The sequence below is a fragment of the Mus musculus genome, chromosome 2 (assembly GCF_000001635.26).
Source record: "Mus musculus strain C57BL/6J chromosome 2, GRCm38.p6 C57BL/6J".
Lineage (NCBI taxonomy): Eukaryota > Metazoa > Chordata > Mammalia > Rodentia > Muridae > Mus > Mus musculus.
Window position 1 is genome coordinate 39,131,374 of NC_000068.7, and position 21,744 is coordinate 39,153,117.

The 21,744-nt window shown below is 40.0% G+C and overlaps 1 protein-coding gene across 3 annotated transcripts in view; it reads right to left on the bottom strand.

Annotated features, from left to right (window-relative positions):
• The window catches only part of Scai (suppressor of cancer cell invasion), a 124,545-nt gene that overhangs the window by 65,160 nt on the left and 37,641 nt on the right, over nt 1–21,744 (bottom strand). For all 3 annotated transcript variants that reach the window (XR_003953451.1, XR_001783044.2, NM_178778.3), the window contains exon 3: nt 1,582–1,713. Coding sequence is in view for 1 of the 3 variants with exons in the window: in NM_178778.3 (NP_848893.2) it covers nt 1,582–1,713 (132 nt within the window). In the remaining 2 variants the exon portion in view is untranslated. The remainder of the gene's footprint in view (nt 1–1,581; nt 1,714–21,744) is intronic.

Below are 21,744 nucleotides of genomic sequence, written 5' to 3' on the forward strand. Positions count from 1 at the left end.
AGGCCCATTGGTCGTGCAAACTTTATATGCCTCAATACAGGGGGAATGCCAGGGCCAAGAAGTGGGTGTGGGTGGGTAGGGGAGCAGGGCATGGGGAGGGTACAGGGAACTTTTGGGATAGCATTTGAAATGTAAATAAAGAAAATATCTAATTAACAAAAAGAAAAAAGAAAAACATACTTAGGCTGGAAAGATGGCTCAGCATTTAAGAGCATAAAGTGCTCTTGTAGAGGCCCTGACCTCCTTGCCTAGCACCCATATTGGGTAACTTATACCTGCCTATAAGTCCAGTTCCAGGGGAATCCTGTATTTCTGGCCTCCTAGGACATCTGAACTTGCATTCACAAATCCACACATATATACAGAGTTAAAAATAAAATATTAAAAAATCTTTAATTTGAATCTAAAACTACACTGCAGTTGTGGTTATTGTTCAGTGGTGCAGCAAATAAGCACTATGCATGAAGGGCTGTAGTGCATTTCCAGCACTGTGCCACCCCAAACCCCTCCCCTCAGAGAAACACGAAAAGCTCTCTTCACCAACTCAAGAAAGAGAAAACAAAAAGAAACCTAGCAAAGATGAGCAGCATCTCATCTAGCAAAGATGAGTGGAAGGATCATTTGGGGAGGCCGGAGTCAGGAGATGACAGCACTGCACCTAGGTGCCGCTTGCCTGTTCCCTCAGCTGGGTACTGGTTCCAACCACCAGTAGATTTCATGTGCTCTGTGAGCACTGTGATTTTGTTTTCCATTTAAACCAACATAAATCTAGGAAGGAAACAATCAAAAAACTCCCTAAAGACAGCAAGGTGCCCCAGTGGATACAAGTGTTTGCCGCACAAACCAGGCAGTCTGAGTTTGACTCCCAGAACCCACAGGAGGCTTACATGGCAGCCTACAACCATCTGTCACTCTAGTTCCAGAGGATCTGACGCTCTCTTCTGGTGACACCAAACATGCAAATAATGCATAGACAAACATGCAAAGTACCCATATATATCAAAATGATAATAACAATAATGATAACGATAAAAAAGACAGCTTCTATGTACAGATATGGAATAATAAGCAACTGTTAAATAATAAAACCACTCTTTTCTGTCAAAGAAAAAGCCTCCAGTCACTTCTTTCTATTTGTTCTTTGTCTTGTTTTTGAGGTAGGGTCTTCCTTTAACCCAGGCTGACCTGGCCATTCTGTAGTTCTCACTGTGATTCTCACCCTTCAGTCTCCCTAGTACTGAAATTACAGGTATGAGCTCACCATCCACCCATCCATCCATCCACCCACCCATCCACCCACTCACCCATCCATCCATCCACCCACCCACCCATCCATCCATCCATCCATCCACCCACCCACCCATCCACCCACCCACCCATCCACCCACCCACCCATCCATCCATCCACCCACCCATCCACCCACTCACCCATCCATATCTATACACATACATATATATATGCATGCATATGTGTGTATTTAAAATATTTAAGTGTTATATATGATTCTATGTATAACTTTCAGAAACCTACCAAAAATCAGCCAGGGCAGATACAGACTAGAGAAAAGTTTGACTACTAACCTTAAGCCATTGAACAGTTGCTTGGATTTATCCAAAAGATAACAAAAATCTGTAACTGTCTTCCTCTCTCCCTGTGGGATGTCATCTTCAGCACCTCCAGAGGACATAGTTTCTTTAAGAGTAAATTCAGTCCTGTAAAAAAAAAAAAAAAAAAAAAAAAAAAAAATATATATATATATACTCATTTACTCAGTTGATGAATAGAAGGTGAAGGCAGATCTTAGTTACAGTATCTGATGGCATTTTTCCCCAAGGCAAATATAGAATTATTTTGATTACTCAAATAATCAAAATGTGTAAGACAGAGTTGGAAAATAAATGATCTCACACTGATAGTGGTTAAGAATTGATGGAAACATATCCAAAGCTATTTTTAACATTCTTTCATCTAATAACTATAATTTGAATTCCTATTCTATTGTAGGCATATGGTCTGATGAATAATCTGAAATATCGATCTTTACCTATTTGTCTTATTTTAATTCTGTAAATTCATCCTAAAAAACAATCCTCACATCCTCTCCATATTTTATTATTGTAACAATTAAAACCCCGAAACAAACTAATGATCCAAAAAGTAAACCAGGTTAGTATTTCACAGAATACAAACCCCTGCATTTACCCTCAGCCGACTTGCATTTCCATTAAGGTGAAGGTAGGGACTGAGGCAATATCCCAGCAGGTTAAGTGCCTGCCACAAAAGCACATGGACCTGAGCATGAACCCAGTACCCACACAAAAAGCTGGGTGTGGTGGCACATACTTATAATCCCAGAGATGAGGAGTAAGAGGCAGGCAGACCCCTAGGGACTGCTGGACAGCCAGTCTAGCTGAGTTAGCTAGCTCTAAGTTCCAGTGAATGACCCTATTTAAACTATCAAGGTGGACAGCAACTGACAAATGACACTTATCACACAGTAAGTTCCAGGGCGCGCGTGCACACACACACACACACACACACACACACACACACACACACACACACACACAGAGAGAGAGAGATAGAGAGAGGGAGAGGGAGGGAGAGAGAGAGAGAGAGAGAGAGAGAGAGAGAGAGAGAAGAGAGAGATCATGCATGTGTACACACCACACCCTAAAAAAGGTAAGATAACGAGTATAAAAAAGACAAAACAATTTCTAACACACAGAGGCATAGACTAAAACTATATTTAGAGACACAGAAACACATAGACAGACAGCTGTTAAAGTAAAATTTAAGAATAGAGAAATGGCTTCTCTTTCCTAGGTACTTCAGTCTCCAGCCATTAAGTGGACCCCAGGCCTGTATGCATGTGCAGTGTAAAAGGGGCGGCTTGTAGGTGATGCCAGAGCAGAATGGGCATGAGGGAGGACAACTGTGAGGGGGGAAAGCCAGAGCTCCTTGGAGAACTGCAACTGGCTAATTAAAGCAATGAGGCCTACAAAGTACATGATGAGCTGGAAAATCTTAGATGAAAATGCTTTAAAAAGTGTCAACACGCCTAGAGGACAGCTCTCCAGCCTGAAGGAAAAATTCTATTGGCAAAATGGGATAATTTCAGCATCAAAACCAGGATAACATACAGATTCTAATGCAAATGGAATAGGAAGCTGTTGCTGGGCCCCAGTCCTTGGGAGACAGAAGCAGCAAAGGTGAATTTGAGGCCAACCTGGTCTACAGAGCGAGTACTAGGACAGCCAGAACTGCATAGAGAAACCCTATTTTGAAAAGCCATAGAAGAGAAAGAAATGAGAGAGAACCTGTGAAACAACACGTAAGATTATATGGAAGACTCACAGTGAGTTGGCTTCATCATAAAACACACATGAATTTCAAAGGGAAAAGTTACTCCATAGTAGTGAAATCTGGAAAGAAATTTAATGGTGAAATCTATAAAACATAATAATAAAAACTGCTATATGAGAAAGGATTGCTATGACTTTGAAGCCAGCTTAGTCTACATGGTGAGTTCCAGACCAGTCAGGGTTACACAGTAAAGGCCTGTCTATAGTGACAATTTTGATACTTTCGTTTTCTAAGAATGTTTTCATATTAATCCCAGATGTAGGATATGGCGCTCCTTCAGATTGTCCATAGCAGCTGACTATGATTTGTCTCATGCTTTAGCAGAGGTGTGATTTTGTCAGCTGCACATAATTTCTGATATTGTGTGACATTTGGAATTCTGGGCACTTTTTAAAGGGTATATAAATGCTAGGGCCCGGAGAGGTGAAGTGGGTTGTTGGTTGAGGTATGTTAAGAAGTCATGTACAAAGAAGAAACAAGAAGAACTTAGATATCCTGATGTTGAAGATCAAATTTGCCCCAAGGAAACTGATGCACCCAATCAGCAGGAAGTAGTTTAACAATGTTACCCATTTTCTTATCCCTGACTTTATTCTCTTTCCTTTCCCCTCTACCCTTTCTTCCTCTTATCTAGTGTTAGGGAGTTGAAAGGGTAGAAGAAAATGAGTAGAAAAGGGTGGAAGAAAGAAGAACCTACAAAGTAGCAAAGACCAGCTATACCTATCTCAAAAGAAAAAAAAAAGGAAAGAAAAACAAACTAAATAATAAATAATTCATGGACAAGAACAAAAAAGGAGGGGAAGAAAAGAAATAAGGATAAAATTTACAATAGTCTGAACGGATTGTCTGTTTTGGGAATTTTTGGAACAGGATCTTAATTCAAGGCTCAGGCAGGCCTCAAACTCATTATCTTCCTGTCTCTCTCAGCCACACAAGGACTGGGATGACCAGTAATGAAAAGTACAGTTTTGGATGTAGACAAATTGATGCTTAGGGAGAGATATTCCACCTTGAAATACATATTACAAATTATACTGGAGAAGAACAGTGAAGAACAACCAAAGAAAGGACCAGGAAATAAAGTAAGAATAAACCAAACACAAAACTTATAACACAAGTTACATGCTGTTTCTTTGAAGAGAGTAATGGAATTCTGATAAAAATGAGCCAGAAAAAGTAAAATAAAAAATGAAGACTGGGGATGTAGCTTAGTTAACTCATGAAAAACTAGAGTTAGCAGATGGCTGGCTCATCAGACAAAGGCACTAGCCACCAAGCATGATGATCTAGTTCCATTGCCAGGACACACATAGGAGAGAGACTCTACTCCCACAAATTGTCTGTAGACTGCTACACATGCCTTAAATGCTTTTATTAAAAATTTAAAAACTTTAATTGATTCTTTGTGAATTTCATATCATTCACCCCAATCCCACTCATCTCCCCATCCCTTTACATCTGCCTTCCATCCTTGCAACCTCTCCCTACTGAAATAAAACCAAAAATAAAATAATTAAAAAATGTAAAGACCCCCAACTAACCAACCAACCAAAAAAGTCAACTCACTGTGGAAGTTTCAGTGTGTCACACAGTATACCCTTTTGCCCAAACAGCTTTACTTGTAAATGTTCATTGCAATAAATCCTTCGTTTGGTTCCAGGCCTCCGGCTTTTGCTACATTATCCTACATTATCAGTACTGGATCCTTACCAGGGCTCATTTCAGATATCCTGTTGTTGCTCTATGTCATGGAGATCCTGTAGCTTGGATCAGCCCCTTCACGTTCCAGCAGTTCTTAAATGGGTTGGTATTGGTTGGGATGGACAACTTAGAGCCCTGAATCTGGGCTTGGGAGGAAGCTTAACTGGTCAGGCCACTAGCTCTCCTACACTGCCCAAATGAGGGACAGGGACAGCTCTACTGTGCTGCCCAGGCAAAGTGGGTCCTGCTTTCCTGAATCCTGAAGTGGCCAAAGGGTGGAGGCAGCTCTCCCACTCTCAAGCCCTAGGGGCCAGCTCACAGGCCTGCCTCAGGGATGAGTGGGTTATTAATTTTTGAAATTTAAATATGTTTACATCATTTATCCTCTCCTCTTTCCTCCCTCCAGTTTGCCTAAAGAGAGAAAGGTGGGGCACAGCAGCATTTTCTAGAGCTCAGTGTTATAGGGTATGCAGGGACAGGGTGCTTACTGGCAGGTCAGTCTAGGTGAAACAGTAAAACTCCAGACTCAGTGAAACCTGACTCAAAAAGTAAGCTGGAAAGGGCTGGACAAATAGCTCAGTGACTAAAAGTATGTACAGTTCTTGCAGAGGACCTGAGTTTAGTTCCCAGTACCTATGTTGGGGTGACTCACAACCTCCTGAAATGGCAGCTCCAGAGAGAGTTAATATTTCTGATCTCTGATGGCTCATATGCACATATCTTCTGCCCAACACAAGCACCTACACATAATTTAAAAATAAAGTAAGTCTTTTTGTTTTGAGACAGGGTCTTTCTATGTGGATCTGGGTGTCCTGAAACTCTTACTATGTAGAGCAGGCTGACTTTGAACTCACAGAGATTCACGTGCCTCTGATTCCTGAGTGCTGGGATTAAAGATGTGTGCCACTACACGGAGCTAAACTAAGGCTGGCTGGCTTGCTTATGTATGTATGTATGTATGTATGTATGTATGTATGTATGTATGGTAGAGAGCAAAAAAGAAAAAAATACCAAGAATGGGCACAGTGGGTGTGCACACATACATTCACCACAACCCGCCCCCCAATATGGAAATCAAGGACTATGCCAATCAATTTGAGTATTTATGTGAAACAAACACTGAGAAAAATACTTTTTATTTGCAAACTTTATATGCCTCAGTACGGGGGCCTCAGCCAGGGCCAATAAGTGGGGGTGGGTGGGTAAGGGAGTGGGGGGGTGGTCTGGGGGACTTTTGGGATAGATTTGAAATGTAAATGAAGGGCTGGAGGAATGGCTCAGTGGCTAAGAGCACTGACTGCTTGTCCAGAGGTCCTGAGTTCAATTCCCAGCAACCATATGGTGGCTCACAACCATCTGCAATGGAATCTGATGCTTATTCTGGTGTGTCTGAAGATATCTATAGTGTATTCATAATTTCATAGTCCTGTTAAAGGATTTGACAGCCTAATTAAAATCTTACCCATGATGAAACCTCAAGAACCAGATGGCTTCATCACGAAATTATACAAAAAACATAATAAAAAGGGAAACAAATAAACAAAACACAAAACTGGCTGTCATAGAGAAACACTAACCTCACAGAATATGGAAGAAGGAAAACTCCCTCAACTTAATTCATGATGCCATCATAACTTTGATAGTGAAATCAAATGAGGACATTATGAGAGAAGAAAATGACAGGCCTTTCTTAGTGGTGAATACCTTAATCCAGTGTTACAAATCTAATTCAGAAACACATGAAACTGGGCATAACAAAACTGGGCTTATATTAGGGATGTAAAGACCTATTATTGGAAAACCAATCACTATAATCACTTATCACAAAACTAGAATGAGGGAGAAACATCTTATGTTGGCAGCTCAATAGATGCACAGCATATATGAAGTAAATTTAAAGTAAACTCACAGAAACAGGAAAACTCTGGGGAATTATGGACAGAGTAGGTAATTTCTTACAATTAAGAATGTCCTAAAGGATAGGGATGTGGCTCAGGCATTAGCATGGTTGTCTAGCACACATGAAACCCGGGATTCATTCTTAGTACCATGGAAACTAAGCAAGATGGTGTTTGTCTGGAATTCAAGGTCATCCATAGTATGTTTGAAGTCAGCTTAAACACATAAGGCCCTGTCTCTGAGAAAATGAAGCAAAGCACTCATAAAGGATTAATTAAAAAACTATAGAAAATCCATACTTTCCGGCAAAATGCTATTATTGCTACCATGAGATTGTGGGTGTTGTTACCACAAACATCTCTGATACAATTTTTTTTTTCTAAGTCAGGACCTCATTATATGATCTCCTGCCACAGCCTCTTAAGTGATGGGATCCAGTTGTACTATGACTATAAAATAGTTCTTGCCAGGCATTGGTGGTGCATGCCTTTAATCTTAGCACTCTGGAGGCACAGGCAGGCAGATCACTGTGAGCTGGAGGCCAGCTTGGCCTACAGAGAGAGTTCCAGGATAGCCAGGACTTCACAGAGAAACCCTGTCTTGAAAAACCTTAAACCACCCTCCCCCCAAAAAGGAAAGAAAAAAAAAAAAAAAAAACCTAAGTACTTAAACTGTTGAGGTCTGTTCTCCACCCCTTCCCATAGGCACTTTGTTTTTTGCCTGCCAGCTATTTCATATTGTTGTAATTTGCCTGCCAGTCATTGACACAGAAAAAAAATTTGACTCATAGCAAGGTCATGCTGATCACTTATGTTGTTATGTTCTGAGGGTTGTTAATCTTAAGAAATTCCACAAAGCTTTACATAGGATCCATCAAATTAAAGGTCAATATGCACTGTTATATCTAAAATGGCTTGAGTCAAGAGCTGGCACTGAGAAATGTTCATAGCAGTGGCTCAGCCTCTGAGTTCTGAGCTATGACCCTGATTGATTAGTTTCAGGATGTGAGTTCAATAAACTATCCCTGTTTGACTGTTTTGTGGGGCGGCTGTTGGACCCCAACAAAATAAATAACACTAAGAAGGTGGAGAGGCCAAACATGGTGTTCATAATTTTAACCCTAGCATGTAGGAGGTAGAGACAGACAGATAGGTTCAGGCCGGCCATAGCTACATAATGGAAACCTTGTCTCAAACAAGCAATAAAGTGAAAAGGCAAGCCATCAAGAAAATGAAGATTTTGTAATATGTGTATCTGACAAAGAACATGTAAGTAAAATAAGTGAAAACCCTGTAAAATTAGTAAGATTTTTACAAAAGAACCAAAAAATTGTTTTTTCCAGAAAGATCTCTTAGGGAGGGATGTTAGCAACACTTTACTGTACTTTTAAATTTTTATTCAAGGACATGTGTGTATACATTGATATCAGTCTGAGTGTTATGCCATGTGTGTGCAGTGCCTATGGGGGTGTCAGACCCCTGGAACTAGAGTTATGGGTAGTTCTGAGTGCTAGACATAGGTGCTAGGAACTAAACAGGAACTCTGGAAGAGCAAGTGCTCTTTATTGCTGAGTTACCTCTATAAACCCAACAGTGTATCTCTTAAGCTGGCATTAACACTGCCAAATTTTGTTAAGTTATAGAGTTACTATTTGTCTACTTTTTTGACTAGCATTTTTGTTCTTTTGAGAAACCAGTTCACTATATATCTCTGGCTGGCCTCTAATTTAGAGATCTGCCTGCCTCTGCCTCCTTAAAGGTGTCTACCCACCCCCCCTCTCACCCAACCCCTGGAGCTTTCAGTCTTTTATTTCCTTAAATTATGTTTTTAAAAAGGTGGGGGCAGAGGTGGTAAAAGCCTTCCTCAGCCCTCAGGAGGCAGAGGAAGGTAGATCTCTGAGTTTGAGACAACCTGGTCTACAGAGCAAGTTCTAGGATAGCCAAGGCTACACAGAAAAAACCTGTCTCAAAAAACAAAAACAAAAACAAAACAAAACAAAACAAAAACCCTAAACTAAACAAAATAATAAAAAATGATGTTGAGAAAATACCTAAGAGAATGGATAAAGCAGGTTCCATAGTTAGTATGGAAGTATGTGGTTACCCAAATCACATGTATAGACGGGAAAGCAAAGAGCCCAAAAGGCATTAACTGTTATGGGTTTATCTCCCAAAAAAGATATATTCAAGTCCTAATCTCTGGTCTCTATGAATGTCTATAAGTAAGACTTTTAGGTACAAAGATATAAATGCAAAGAAATACTGTAGTACAGTGGGTTCTTCATCCAATGTGACTGCTGTCCTCATAAGAGACAGCCACACAGAGACGAGACAGCCATGAGAAGTCATGGGGAACAGAGGCATAGACTGGAATTATGCAATTGCTCACCATGGAATGCCAAGGACACTAGCACCTGCCAGAATTTTGGGAGAGTGAAGAACAGCTTCTCCCTCTGAGGTCTTTAGAGGACTCAACTCTGTAACACTTTCATTTTGTAACATTTCATCTGGCTCAACTCTGAAAGCTTAAATTCCTCTGATCTTTCTCATCTTAGCTCTAATTTGTATTTCTTTGACAACTAATATTCACTGACCTCTTTTTTGTTCCAGCAAGCCTAACGGGTTCACAGACACAGAGTTCTAACACGAGCTGTGAAGAGGGAGGACAAGCGAAACTGCAGCAAGCAGGACAGCTGTTCCACGCCTCAGCCCACTACATACAGGAGAACTGGTAGATTACTGACCTACACTGCTTACACTTTCCTTTCACAAGAAGTCTTTCAATAAAGCAACAAGAAAACTGCTATTTCTCGGAACTGGAGAACTCATTCAGCAGTTAGTAGTGATATTATTTTTCCAAAAGACCCATGTTTAATTCCTAGCACCTTTGCTGGGTGGCTCACAACCATATGAAACTCCATCTCTAAGGAGATGCAACGCCTCAGCAGGCACCTGCAGTCATGTGCACAAAGCCCCACACAGACACACATACTTAAAATAAATCTTCTAAAAGAGATTACTTCTAAAAGTAAAACTTGCTACTCTTGATTGAATTCTGAGTAAGGAGTTGGAACATGAAAGTCTGAAGAGAATATGGATAAAATGAAGTGTCTTATAGAGAATGCCCAGGACACAGCATGGGGAGCAGCAGTGGACAGAGACAACTGAGTACTCCTGCCCTGACACTTAGCAGTGATGTGATTAAGCAAAAAGAATTAGCTGCCACTTTCAGTCCATCACAAATAGGTAATTTCTTCCTGCGCAGCAACCTCAGAAGACTGTGGAAGAGACCAGGTAGAAAAGAAGGCTTGAAAGGCTACAGAATAGGTGTCACCACCATTGCTACACTGCAGTTAGCAACACTTCAAAACAAGGCTGCTCCCCTGATTAGACTCAAAGGGAAACAGGCTGACAAAAATATGTAACTGTCGAGGGGTGGGGGTAGGGGGGTGGGGGCAGCTCCTGGAGAGATGGCTCAGCAGTTAAGAGCACTTGATAGCTCTTCCAGAGGTCCTGAGTTCAATTCCCAGCAACCACATGGTGGCTCACTACCATTTGTAATGAGATCAGATACCCTCTTATGGTGTGTCTGAAGAGAACTACAATGTACTCACACACATAAAATAAATAAATAAATCCTTAAAAATTATGTAAGTGTACACTCAATGAAATATAAGTACATTGAAAGTTTCATTTTGAAAAAAAAGTAAAATTTATGGAAATTATGTGCTTAAAAAGATCCTGTATTCTTAAGGCTACTTTTTTGGGTTTTGTTTAAAGAAACATGAAAAAGGGGATTGTAATCATGTGTTTTACCAACTAAAAATGTAATACGTAGTTCTCCTTGGTGAAGGCCATGCCCATGCTATAGGTGTCTCCTTCTTGAGCTCTTTTCTCTTAACTCTAGTGATTAAAATCATACTCAACATCTCTGAATGAGCTCTAATTCTGCTTTGAAAAAGAAATTTAATATTAGTAATATATATTTTATGATACCAGTAGACAATAAGATGAATTAATGGATATAAAACTTGCTCTATAAACTATTATATATTCCAAAATTGTTAGTTATAAAATTGTCTCAGTTTGCCTACAAAATAGAACACAAATTGAAAAATACTACATACAAAAAACTTTAGAGTCAAGTGTGCATGTCTCTGGGAGTTGTGCTGACTCACTTGCCATGTGGAGCATGAGAGGAAGAAAAAGCTGCTCTCGGTGCAGATGGTGTTCTTATGGATCAACGACAGATCCCCAGAAGCAGCTTCCTAACAGTGGGAAGCAGTTTCAAGCACCAAGAAAAGCATGAAATTACCATAGAGTATGTATAAAGCATTTCTAAAAGAAGCGTGTTTATGGCTTAATCCTGAATATTATTAAAGTTAAACTAAGCCAGGCAATGTGAGCACACACCCATAAGCAGAGGGTTCATAGGAGAGGCAAGGAGGAAGAGTTTAAGGCAGGCCTCAGCTACATAATGAATTTGGAGTGTGCCTAGGTTACATGAGACCCTGTCTCTAAACCCCCAGACCAAGGACTAGAGAGACACTAAATTAAGAGAATACATTGTTCTTCCCCCTGAGGTCTATGACACCTGCATACACTGAGAGAAGAGTGTTGTGTACATGGTACCTTACATCTGTTTGGAACTGACCAGGAAAAAAAAAAACCCTAAAAATACTGCCATCTACATGTGACAAATTTGCTTTTCTGTATTGCCAGGTTTCATCTGCAAAAAGCTGGAAACAAAACAGTTAAGGAAAGAAGGAACAATTCCTCAAAACAGAAAGGCGAGCTGCTGAAAGCAGTTACAGCACTTTCACTTTTCACATTCCACTGTATGAGTATGAAACACTGTTTTCATTAATCTATTAATTTAGTTCTGTGACTAATATGAACAATGCTGCTATGAAATTTGTGCATTAGTTTTTCTAGATGTACACATGTTCACTTCTCTTGGCTATATACTCCTTAGATGTGCTAGGTTACCTGATGATTCTCTAACTTATAATTACCCGACCATTTTCCAAAGTGAATTCACCATTTCATACATGCCACAATCTGAGATACACCTCTTCCCCCATCCTCATCTGAACCTGTAAATAACTTTGTAGTTCTAGCTATCCGAGTAGGTGTGAAGTACAAACACCTTGCAGTTTGATATGCCTTTCTCTGAAAGAAATGCTGAGCATCTTTTTGTGCACTTAATGGACCTTTATACCATCCAGATCCTCGCCAGGGGCAGTGAAGGTAGGGGGCCACCCAGAAGGAGCCAGGGTGGTAAAGATAAAATATAGATTTAGGAGGTGTTAAATCAGGAATGCTGGAGGGGAGTGTTTTCTGGCTGTGGGGAGTTTTAGAAGTGTCCAGCCATTGAGCTGGTCAAGGCATATCAAAATTAAGCTGGTGTGTGTGTGTGTGTGTGTGTGTGTGTGTGTGTGTGTGTGTGTGTCTCACATAGAGTGGATTAACTAAACCAGCGCTACACAACCCTCTACCTATTTTATGCTTGCATCTGAACAGGTAAATATGGTCAAGAAGGGCAGCACATGACTGGACTGACTGCTTCATACTCCCACTCCATCCAGGCAGCTGCCACTGTATAACCTCTCTAATTTATCTTTAAATACACAATTAAAAAACAGAATTAGTCAAGATTCTAAAGAAAAGCAGTAGTCTATTGGACAAAGTGATGCACATGCCTATAATCCCAGTACACAGGAGATTGAGGCAGGAGGACTGAGAGTTCAAGACCAACTTAGCCCACATGATAAGAATCTCTATCAAAACCAAAAGCAGTTCTCTGCTGGCTGACCCTTCTCCCACCATCTCTATCTTATACCGCAATACAACAATTTCCATCTTTGTGAGCTATACGTTGCGTGTTTTCTCTTAGGATTTGACACAAGAAACTTTCTTCATTATTGTTTGATTCGTCTGTTGTTGATATTAGAAATCTTCACCAACAGCAACAAGATTCTGGTTCTTTAACAGTTCCCAGAAATCCCCTTTATACCATTAGTTAAATTATTATTTATATAATTGTTTAAAGCTATATAAAATTACCTTTCCATAAAGTATCTTTTGGCTAAACAAGTAACAAGAGGGGATTACTTATATATATGTGTGCACCCATGACTGAATGTATGTATATGGGCCAAGTGTGTGAGAGCCCACAGTGCTCAGAATAGGCATTAAACCATTAGTACTGGAGTTACAGGAAGGTGTGAGCTACGTGTGGGCACTAGGAACCAAATTTAAGACAAGAAGTTAACCTGTTTACCTGCTGCTCAGGTGATTTGCTACTCCTTTGTGCTGCTCAGAGTGTGGAGGCAATTTATGCTCAAGAGGTTTTAGAGAGGACTTTCAGTATGTGGCCTAGAGACTATACTTGTGGTATTTTTGCCCTTGTCTGAAAAATCTGCCTGAGGCTAAATTGAAGAGTTTTGGATTCATTCATTCCACTGGCAGAGGAAATCTCAAAACAGCCTAGTATTGACTCTGTTATGTTGTTATTATGTTCACTCTTAAGAAGATCTATAATGAAAAGGAGCAAGCTGAGCAAGTAAAAAGTAAGAATTGAGGAGAAAGGGGTACCAGGAAGTGGAATGGAGCTAAGCAGATGAAAGGAAAGCCTGGTGTTAAATGAAATAATGGGAATGGTGTCCTCAGGGCAGGACCACCCAGTTAAACTTCAATTTTATGAGAAATGAAGGGCACAGCGTGTGTCTAGGTGTTTTGGTACCTACCTTTAATCCCAGCACTCAGGAGACAGAGGCAGGCAGATATTTGAGTTCAAGGGCAGCCTGTCTACAGAGCAAGTTCTAAGACAGCCAAGCTTAGGCAGTGAAGGAAACCATTGAAAACAGAAAGGGTGAAGATGCAATTGAACAAAGAGGCCATGCATGTTCCAGCTCCAGCAACCACCATTCTCTGCCTCCTGGCTTGTCTGTTTGTTTGTTTGTTTGTTTAATTTTAAGGATATGTGATCTCTCAGCTGTTCTTTCTGCCATGCCTTCACTGTCCATCATGAACGCTGAACTCTAACCCTCTGAAACTTTAAGCTTAATTTAATACTTTCTTTTATAAGTTTCCTTGGTGTTTATCACAGCAATTGAAAAGTCACCAAGACAACAAGTGGTGTTGCTCTCAACTGATAAATGGCTGATAACTGATAAATGGTTACATAATGAGCGACCATATATATATATATATATATATATACATATACATATATATATATATTGAGACCTTAGGGGTCAGAGGAGAGAGAGAGTAGGGAGGGAGGGAGGGAGGGAGGGGGAAGAGTGAGCAACAGAAAGAAAGGGAGGGAGGGGCAGAGGGGAGAGGGAAAGAAATCGAGGGGGAGAACAAGGAAGGATTTAATTATAATAAGAGTAGGTAACAATTTTCATTTTTACTGATTAAAAAACGAATAAGCTGGGCATGATGATACATCCCTGTAATCCCAGCACCAGGGAAGCTGATCTTGCACCACTAGAGGTCAAATCAGCCACAAAGAGGCAATGCCATTATATAGAGAAGGCAGGAATACTGGTGGATTTCCTGCAAAGAACTGTTCTTGATATGCTCAAAATCAAGAGGTGAAATCATCCACACCCAACAATCACTACACTCTCTGTCTCTAATCCTTAGGTCAACCTGCACATTTAATTGGTACTAATGATCTTAAGAGTTCAGGCCATTTCAAGAAGAATCAATATTGCTGTTGGAGATCTAGTGATCCAACAAAACACAGTGCCTCTGGCATCTCATCTTCCATCTGCTTAGAAAGCCTGAGACCAGTCTATAAGCTCCATACAACACAGTAGCCTTCAGAAACATGGAGGAAGGCACAAAAGGGTCTTATAACCCAATGTTCTTAAAACTACAACTCACCCTTTGGACAAACTTAACAAGTCAGACAAGCATAGAGGGTATCCGGTCACTGTAAAGGTTCTACTGTCTCACTGAATGAGAAGACCCATAATAAAATTCTCAAACAGAAATGTCAACCTACTCTTCAGTTAGAGAGCAAAGCTTTACAGATTAAGAACATAAAGCCGTGATTCCTGTACCTGGGATTTGTTATCTGATAGAAGGCCTCACTGTGGAGCCTAGGTTGGTCACATAAATTCACGGCTTGGATTACAGGTGTGTGCCACCACATTCAGCTAAATCTGACCCTTTATTTCAGATAACTAATGAGAGATGGAAGCTAGATTATGGGTCTGGTAGCTGACTTTTTGAGGGGTTTTAAGCTACTGCCTCAGCCCCCTAGGCAGCTGGAACCCATATAGAAGCCACTGCACCCACTCCAGATGGCCCCACTCCCCTGCTTCCTGCCTGATTCTTGGACCAGAGTCTTCAAACTTTTCATCAGCTGTGAATTCCTTGACAGCCCCCAAGAATTCTTTTTCTGCTTACATTAGCTGGAATTAGACCCTATAATTTTCATCCAAAAACCTTGTCTGGAATAATGCCATGCAACTCTTTTTCTTTTTTAATAACTGTCATTTACTGCATTCAGCCTTCCAAATCAGATGTAATTAAAAGGCTAAAATTCTAAAAACCATTCACATAACACGAACCTCCTGAAAAGAGCTTTCACAGTGAATAATGCACTTTATTATTATTTGGTAATAATGTAACTGTCTACCTATTCTTGCAGCTGAGCAATTAAATATGGCTGAAGAAGGCCAACACACACAAATGTGCTGACTGACCAGATTCTTCATCCATGACCTCACAAGGTCACTTCCACTTCATTCCCCAGTCCATTCTAGAAAGCCTTCAACTTCCTAGAGCACTGGTTTACTTCCTCATCTTTCCACAAACACTCCATACTTCAGTTAAGGGCAAATGTCATTCAGTCAGTAAAGCGCTTCCACACATAGCCAATCATCCCAGTTGCCTTGTATACTACTTTGTTTGCATTTTACTGATAGAGCTGAGCATGCTTCCTATTTATGCATCACCCTCACATGGTTCACAGTTATCTAATTCCTGCAATGGTACTAACCGTCTTTTCTCTAATGGGTAGTGAACAATACCAAATGAGCTGCTATTCTTCCCAACTTTCCACCAATGCTGTTACAGCTTTTATGCTGGCCTTTCTGTTCTTCACAGTGTAACTCTTTATAAGGTCCAATGGTGGCTCATTCCATACTGTTTGTCTCAAAACAACTCTTTAAAAGATTTGTCTTTCAGGCTACTTTCAGTTTGTCTTTCATTCATACCAACCAATCCACTTTGCCCTACTCCTTACAGGAGACACTACTAGTCAGTATTAATGATCCCTATGCCGCAATGCCAGCCAAAAAAGTCTTCACTGATTTCCTTGGCAACATCAAGGACAGTCCCAGATGATCATATTCTTCTTAAAGCATCCCTTATTTATTCCTAAGACCCCATCTTCTCTCCTTCAAGACTCAGCCTCCAAGCAATGGGATGTTCTTGACCAGATTTCTGAGACCTCTTCATTTTTGTGGTGGTTTGAATAGGTATGGCCCCATAGATTCTTTATTTGAATACTTGGCTCATAGGGATTGGCACTATTAGTATGTGTGGCCTTGTTGGAGAGTATGTTACTGTGGAGGCGGGCTCTGAGGATTCATATATACTCAAGCCTAGTCAGTGTGATATAGTCTTTTTCTACTGCCTGTGGATCAAGATGAGGAAGTCTCGGCTCCTCCAGCACCATGTCTGCCTTCATGCTGCCATGCTTCCTTCCCACCATGACAATAATGGACTAAACCTCTGAAATCTAAGCTATAGGCATAGCATTATTGTGCACTGTGTCATTTAAATGCTGATTTCTGTGCCCCCATATCTGGTTGCAATCCTTATTCTGAGAATATCCTGTCTCAATGTTGTGTAAACATTGCTCCACAATTGTTTTCTGATTGGTCAGTAAAACTAGCTGATCAGCCAATGACTGAGCAGGGGAGAGACTAGGGCTGGGCCTCCTTCCAAGAGAGAAAGAGGAAGTAAGGCTTAGCGGGGGTGGGGGGGTGGGGGGTGGTGGGTGGTGGTTAATCTCGGGAGAAAGTCCAGGAGAAACCATAAGGCAAAACACCTGGGACCCATAGAGTCAGATCAGTAATAAAAGTATCTCATAGTTTTTGGCTGTGAGGTAGCCAGATTAGTTTAGAGGATTAAAATAGAGTAATACTTCTCAGTTGTTGTGCCCTTAAAGCTTGATAGATAAATAAAATACTCTGGTCTCAATTATTTGGGAGCTAGCTGGATAAAAGGAAAACTATAACACACTTATTTAAAAAAGGGCTGGAGAGATGGCTCAGCAGTTAAGAGCATTCACTCCTCTTCCAGATGTCCTGAGTTCAATTCGCAGCAACCACATGATAGCTCACAACCACTTGTAATAGGTTCTAGTGCCCTCTTCTAGTATGTCTGAAGACAGCCACAGTGTACTCACATACATAAAAATAAATAAATTTTATGGTCTAGTCGGTCAAATGGGAGGAGAGGCCCTTGGTCCTGTGAAAGCTCTATGCCCCAGTATAGGGGAATGCCATGACCAGGAATGGGGGTGGGGAGTGGGTTGGGGAGCAGGGGGAGGTGGAGGGAATAGGGGATTTTTGGAGGAGAAACTAGGAAATGTAACTTTGAAATGTAAATAAAGAAAATATCTAGTAAAAATAATAACAAAGGAAATTAACACAGAAGATACATAAATTTAATATTAAAATAAGAATGAAAGTAATTGTAAAATAATTGCAAGAAAATAAAAGGGAGTAAATTATAGACAAAAAGTAGAAATTAAATAAGAAAGTAAATCTATGAGCTAATATTTATTCATTAATCTCTGGAACAGGAGTTGTGGAAGTCAACTTGCTCATGGTGTTGCACAAAAGTGAAGAAGATTTGTCTATGTCATAATTCAATGGAAGAACATTAGCATCATACTTGAAGCTGGCTTGAATATTATTAATTACTATGTATAAAAAAACTTGAAATTAAAGTTAGAGAAGCCAGTAAAAAAAAATTCCCTTAAAAAAATGTAAAAAACTAAAACAAAAACCACTAACAGTAAGCCAGCCCCAACTAAATGTTTTGTTTCCTTTTCTTAAGAGTTGCCTTGTCATGGAGTCTCTTCACAGTAATAAAATCCAAACTAAGACAAACGCTCATTATAAAAAAGTTGCCTCTCATACACAGTCATGGCTTTTTTATTTCCTTTTTTTTAAATACAGGATCTTGCTTTGTATTTCAGGTTGGCTTTGAACTCACTGTGTAGTCAGACTGGCCTTAAACTAGCAATGTCTAGCCTTGGCCTTTCAAGGGTTGGGATTATAGGCACATGACACAATTCCTGGTTATGCTCAAGGCTTTAAATACCAACTATATATACTAACAACAATCCCTAAGTTTTTAAGCTGCACATTAGTTTTTTTTTGCCCTACTTTTATCTTTTCTCCAACTTCCTACTTGATATCTCTGTGAGTATGGCCAACTGGCACTGACAACTGACTGTATGGAAAACTGAATCCCAACCAGTCCACCTAAAAAACTTGACCTATTCACAATCTTGTTCATTTTTAAGGACTGCACATATTCACACTGCTCAGCTACAGTGTACTTCCAAAACAACAAAGTGATGTCTTAAAAACATGACAGATTTCATCGTTTCTCCTGTAGTTCTATTCTCTTTGCATGGATTTTAAGGTCTCACATGACCTGACCATCAGCCCTATGTCCAGGATTCTCCTGCCATTCTTCACTCTACCATCCTACTGCTCTAGTTGACTCCAGCCACACAGCCTCCTTGCTGTTCTCAAACATACCAACATACCACGCATAGCTGCCTTGGCACTTACTGAAATCTCAACTTGAAATGTTCTTCTCCTAAAGACCTGCATGTCTAGTTCATAATTTCATTTAACATCCAATCAGACCACCTTGTCAGAGAAGAACCCTAACTACTTAACACATTAGGAATTCACTTATTTACCATCTATCTCCAGATATAACAAAAACTCCAGGAGGAGAGAGACGTCGTTTTAAAATTTCTTCATCTCCAGACAGTAGTCAGACAGTAGTTGCTTAAGAAATCTGGGTGAAAAAAAATAAGTAAATTTAGCTTTTTAATTTATAAAATGAGTAAATAAAATGTATTCATTACTTCTAAATAAATTTGTGACAAATATAGAATGTGCCACTTCAATCTCCTTCAAGAAAGGGCAAAGTCAGAGCCTGTTGGGGGTCACCTAGCAAAGTTGCCTTGCCACAGAGTCAGGTTGTTCCCATGGTAGCCTAAACCCAATGAGTGGCAGAAACAATGATGTTGTATCCTCCATTTTCCCTAGTTTTCTTTGTGGGTCCCAGTCACAAATCAGACATTATTTACACTCCCTTGTAATAATTCCCTGTTAGCTGCTTCTGGGGCAACTATTGTAGCAAATCTGGGTAGACAAAAACTGAAGAGTATACACAACCAAACATTCCACTCCAGCTTGATGCAGAGCAACTGTGCAAGGCTAGCAGCTCTAGGGCTCTCCATGCAGTCGGTGATGGCTATTGTCAGAACAGCACCACAGCTCAGCTTCTCCTGCCAATCCTACTTCACTCCTATCACTTCTACAGTGGTTGGACCTATGGTCACTCTTTAATATCTCACACACGAAATTCTGTCTCAAAAATCTGCTTCCTAGAGACCCAACCCATGACACAATTAAATGTGTGCTTGTGAAAACTAAAAACAAAATGAATATCCTTGTAAAATACAAAGTGAGGACGTCTACAGATGGGCTCATGATACATGTTCTTTCCTTCTATAGAAACAGTTGTATAACAATCCATTTTAGCTGGGCACAAGACCAAGCAGAATGAAACTATTTTCCCTTGCAATCAGAGGTAGCCATGAAACTAAATCACAGTCAATGGGGCTTGAAGTAATATATGTAATTTCTAGGACTGGTCCTTATCAGAATTAATGTGTTCTTTCTCTGCCTTTTCTTTATTCTTGTAACAGGAATATGAACATCATTTTGAGTATTGTGGACCATGTGGAGCTGGGCAATACCACAACACAGACAGGATATTCTCAAAATAAGGATTGAAACCTGAAATGGGAGCACAGAAATCAGCCTAAATTTCTGTGGAACTACCATAATAGCTAGCCCTGGATGGCTTAAACTCAATTTGTATATTTGAAAAGAGCTAAGTCTCTAGCTTCAAATCTTCAACATTTGGTGTCAGCCACAACTGCTGCCAGGGACCTGTCCACAATCCCCCCAACCCCAAGCTCCTACACCCAATACCTGTAGGTCTCTGTAAGGTGACTTCATGGAGGGCACAGGCACTTCCTGACCTACCCTTACATGCATGGGAGGTCCCAAGGACACAAGAACCAATCTACTTTATGGTCATTGGCTTGGTTTAACTCTAGCTGTCCACCTGGCTTTTCTTGATGTTATTCCTCTGTTTGGGGCCTAGCCTTGCTCTCCTCCCAGTCCTGCTTTCTTACTTTATTTAGTTCTTTCTTGCAAGTCATTTTCATATGAATCTTTATCTCAAGAACTGATTCGGCTCAGTCTGAGGACAGTGACTAGGGTTCTTCACAGTCAACAACTGTATGACATTCCAACCCTTTTTCTTTGCATATCAAGCATGATATTTTCTTAAATGAAAATGAAATTGTATAATATAAATTATGCAACTTGTATCTGTCATTTAAAGTATGTCATGGGTGATATTTGTTGACAACTGTTTCATGTGTGCATGTGTAGAGATACATGTATATATTAAATGTAGATATAAAGTATTCTTCTAGGTTTGTAAATACTTGAATGTCTAAAGGCCTGAAATATATTAATATATGTATATTTAATCATCACATTAGCATATTTAGGCATCTTAGACTGAGATATATGATTTTTATAAAAAATGTTTTTCCTTCGAATCATGTGATTCAATGAGGAAGAAAACAATTGATGCTGAACATGGTAGTACCCTACAGAGAAACCCTGTCCCAGAAAAAAAATGTACAAAAGTCTTTCCCAAAGTATGTTTATAAGGAATTCCTTTTGTTTTTGTCTTGAAATACAACTATATTTTAGTATAGAAGTCTATAAGTACTTTGTGAATGTCTAAGAATTAATATAACTGTCAATAACATTAGAAATTTCAAGTGAAGCAGGGGCTTGTGACAGGGCCTTACTATTAAATTAATCACATGGGGCCTCAAGCCCTTTAGCCTCTGCCTCTGCCTCTGAATGGTGGAATTACAGGCCTGTGGCATCATCAGCAGAAATGCCATTACTCCCACATCAACCCTACCGGTGTAGAGTCAGCACTGTAGAGTGCCTATAGTTCTAGATACTCAGGAGGCCAAGGCAAGAAGATAGATGGCTTGAGCCTAAGAGCTTGAGACCCATTTCAAAAACAGCAAACAAGAATACAGACATATTTAGAACATAATTTAATGTACAATAATAAAATGACGTTTTATTGGAGGAGAGATCTAGTAGTAGATAATGGGATTATTAATAAAGCAGTATAACATGTCCACATTGATGCAGAAAATTAAACAACCTTCAATCATCATGAATGCCATGACTTCTTTTTTTTTTTTTTCCCCTCACAAGCTAGGTTTGGTGTAACATTTTACAACAGCCATGGGTCCCTCCAAGTGTACTCCTTGGTTGGTGGTTTAGACCCTGGGAGCTCTGGTTGGTTGATATTGTTGTTCTTCCTATGGGGTTGCAAACCCCTTCAGCTCCTTCAGTCCTTTCTCTAACTCCTCCATTGGGGATC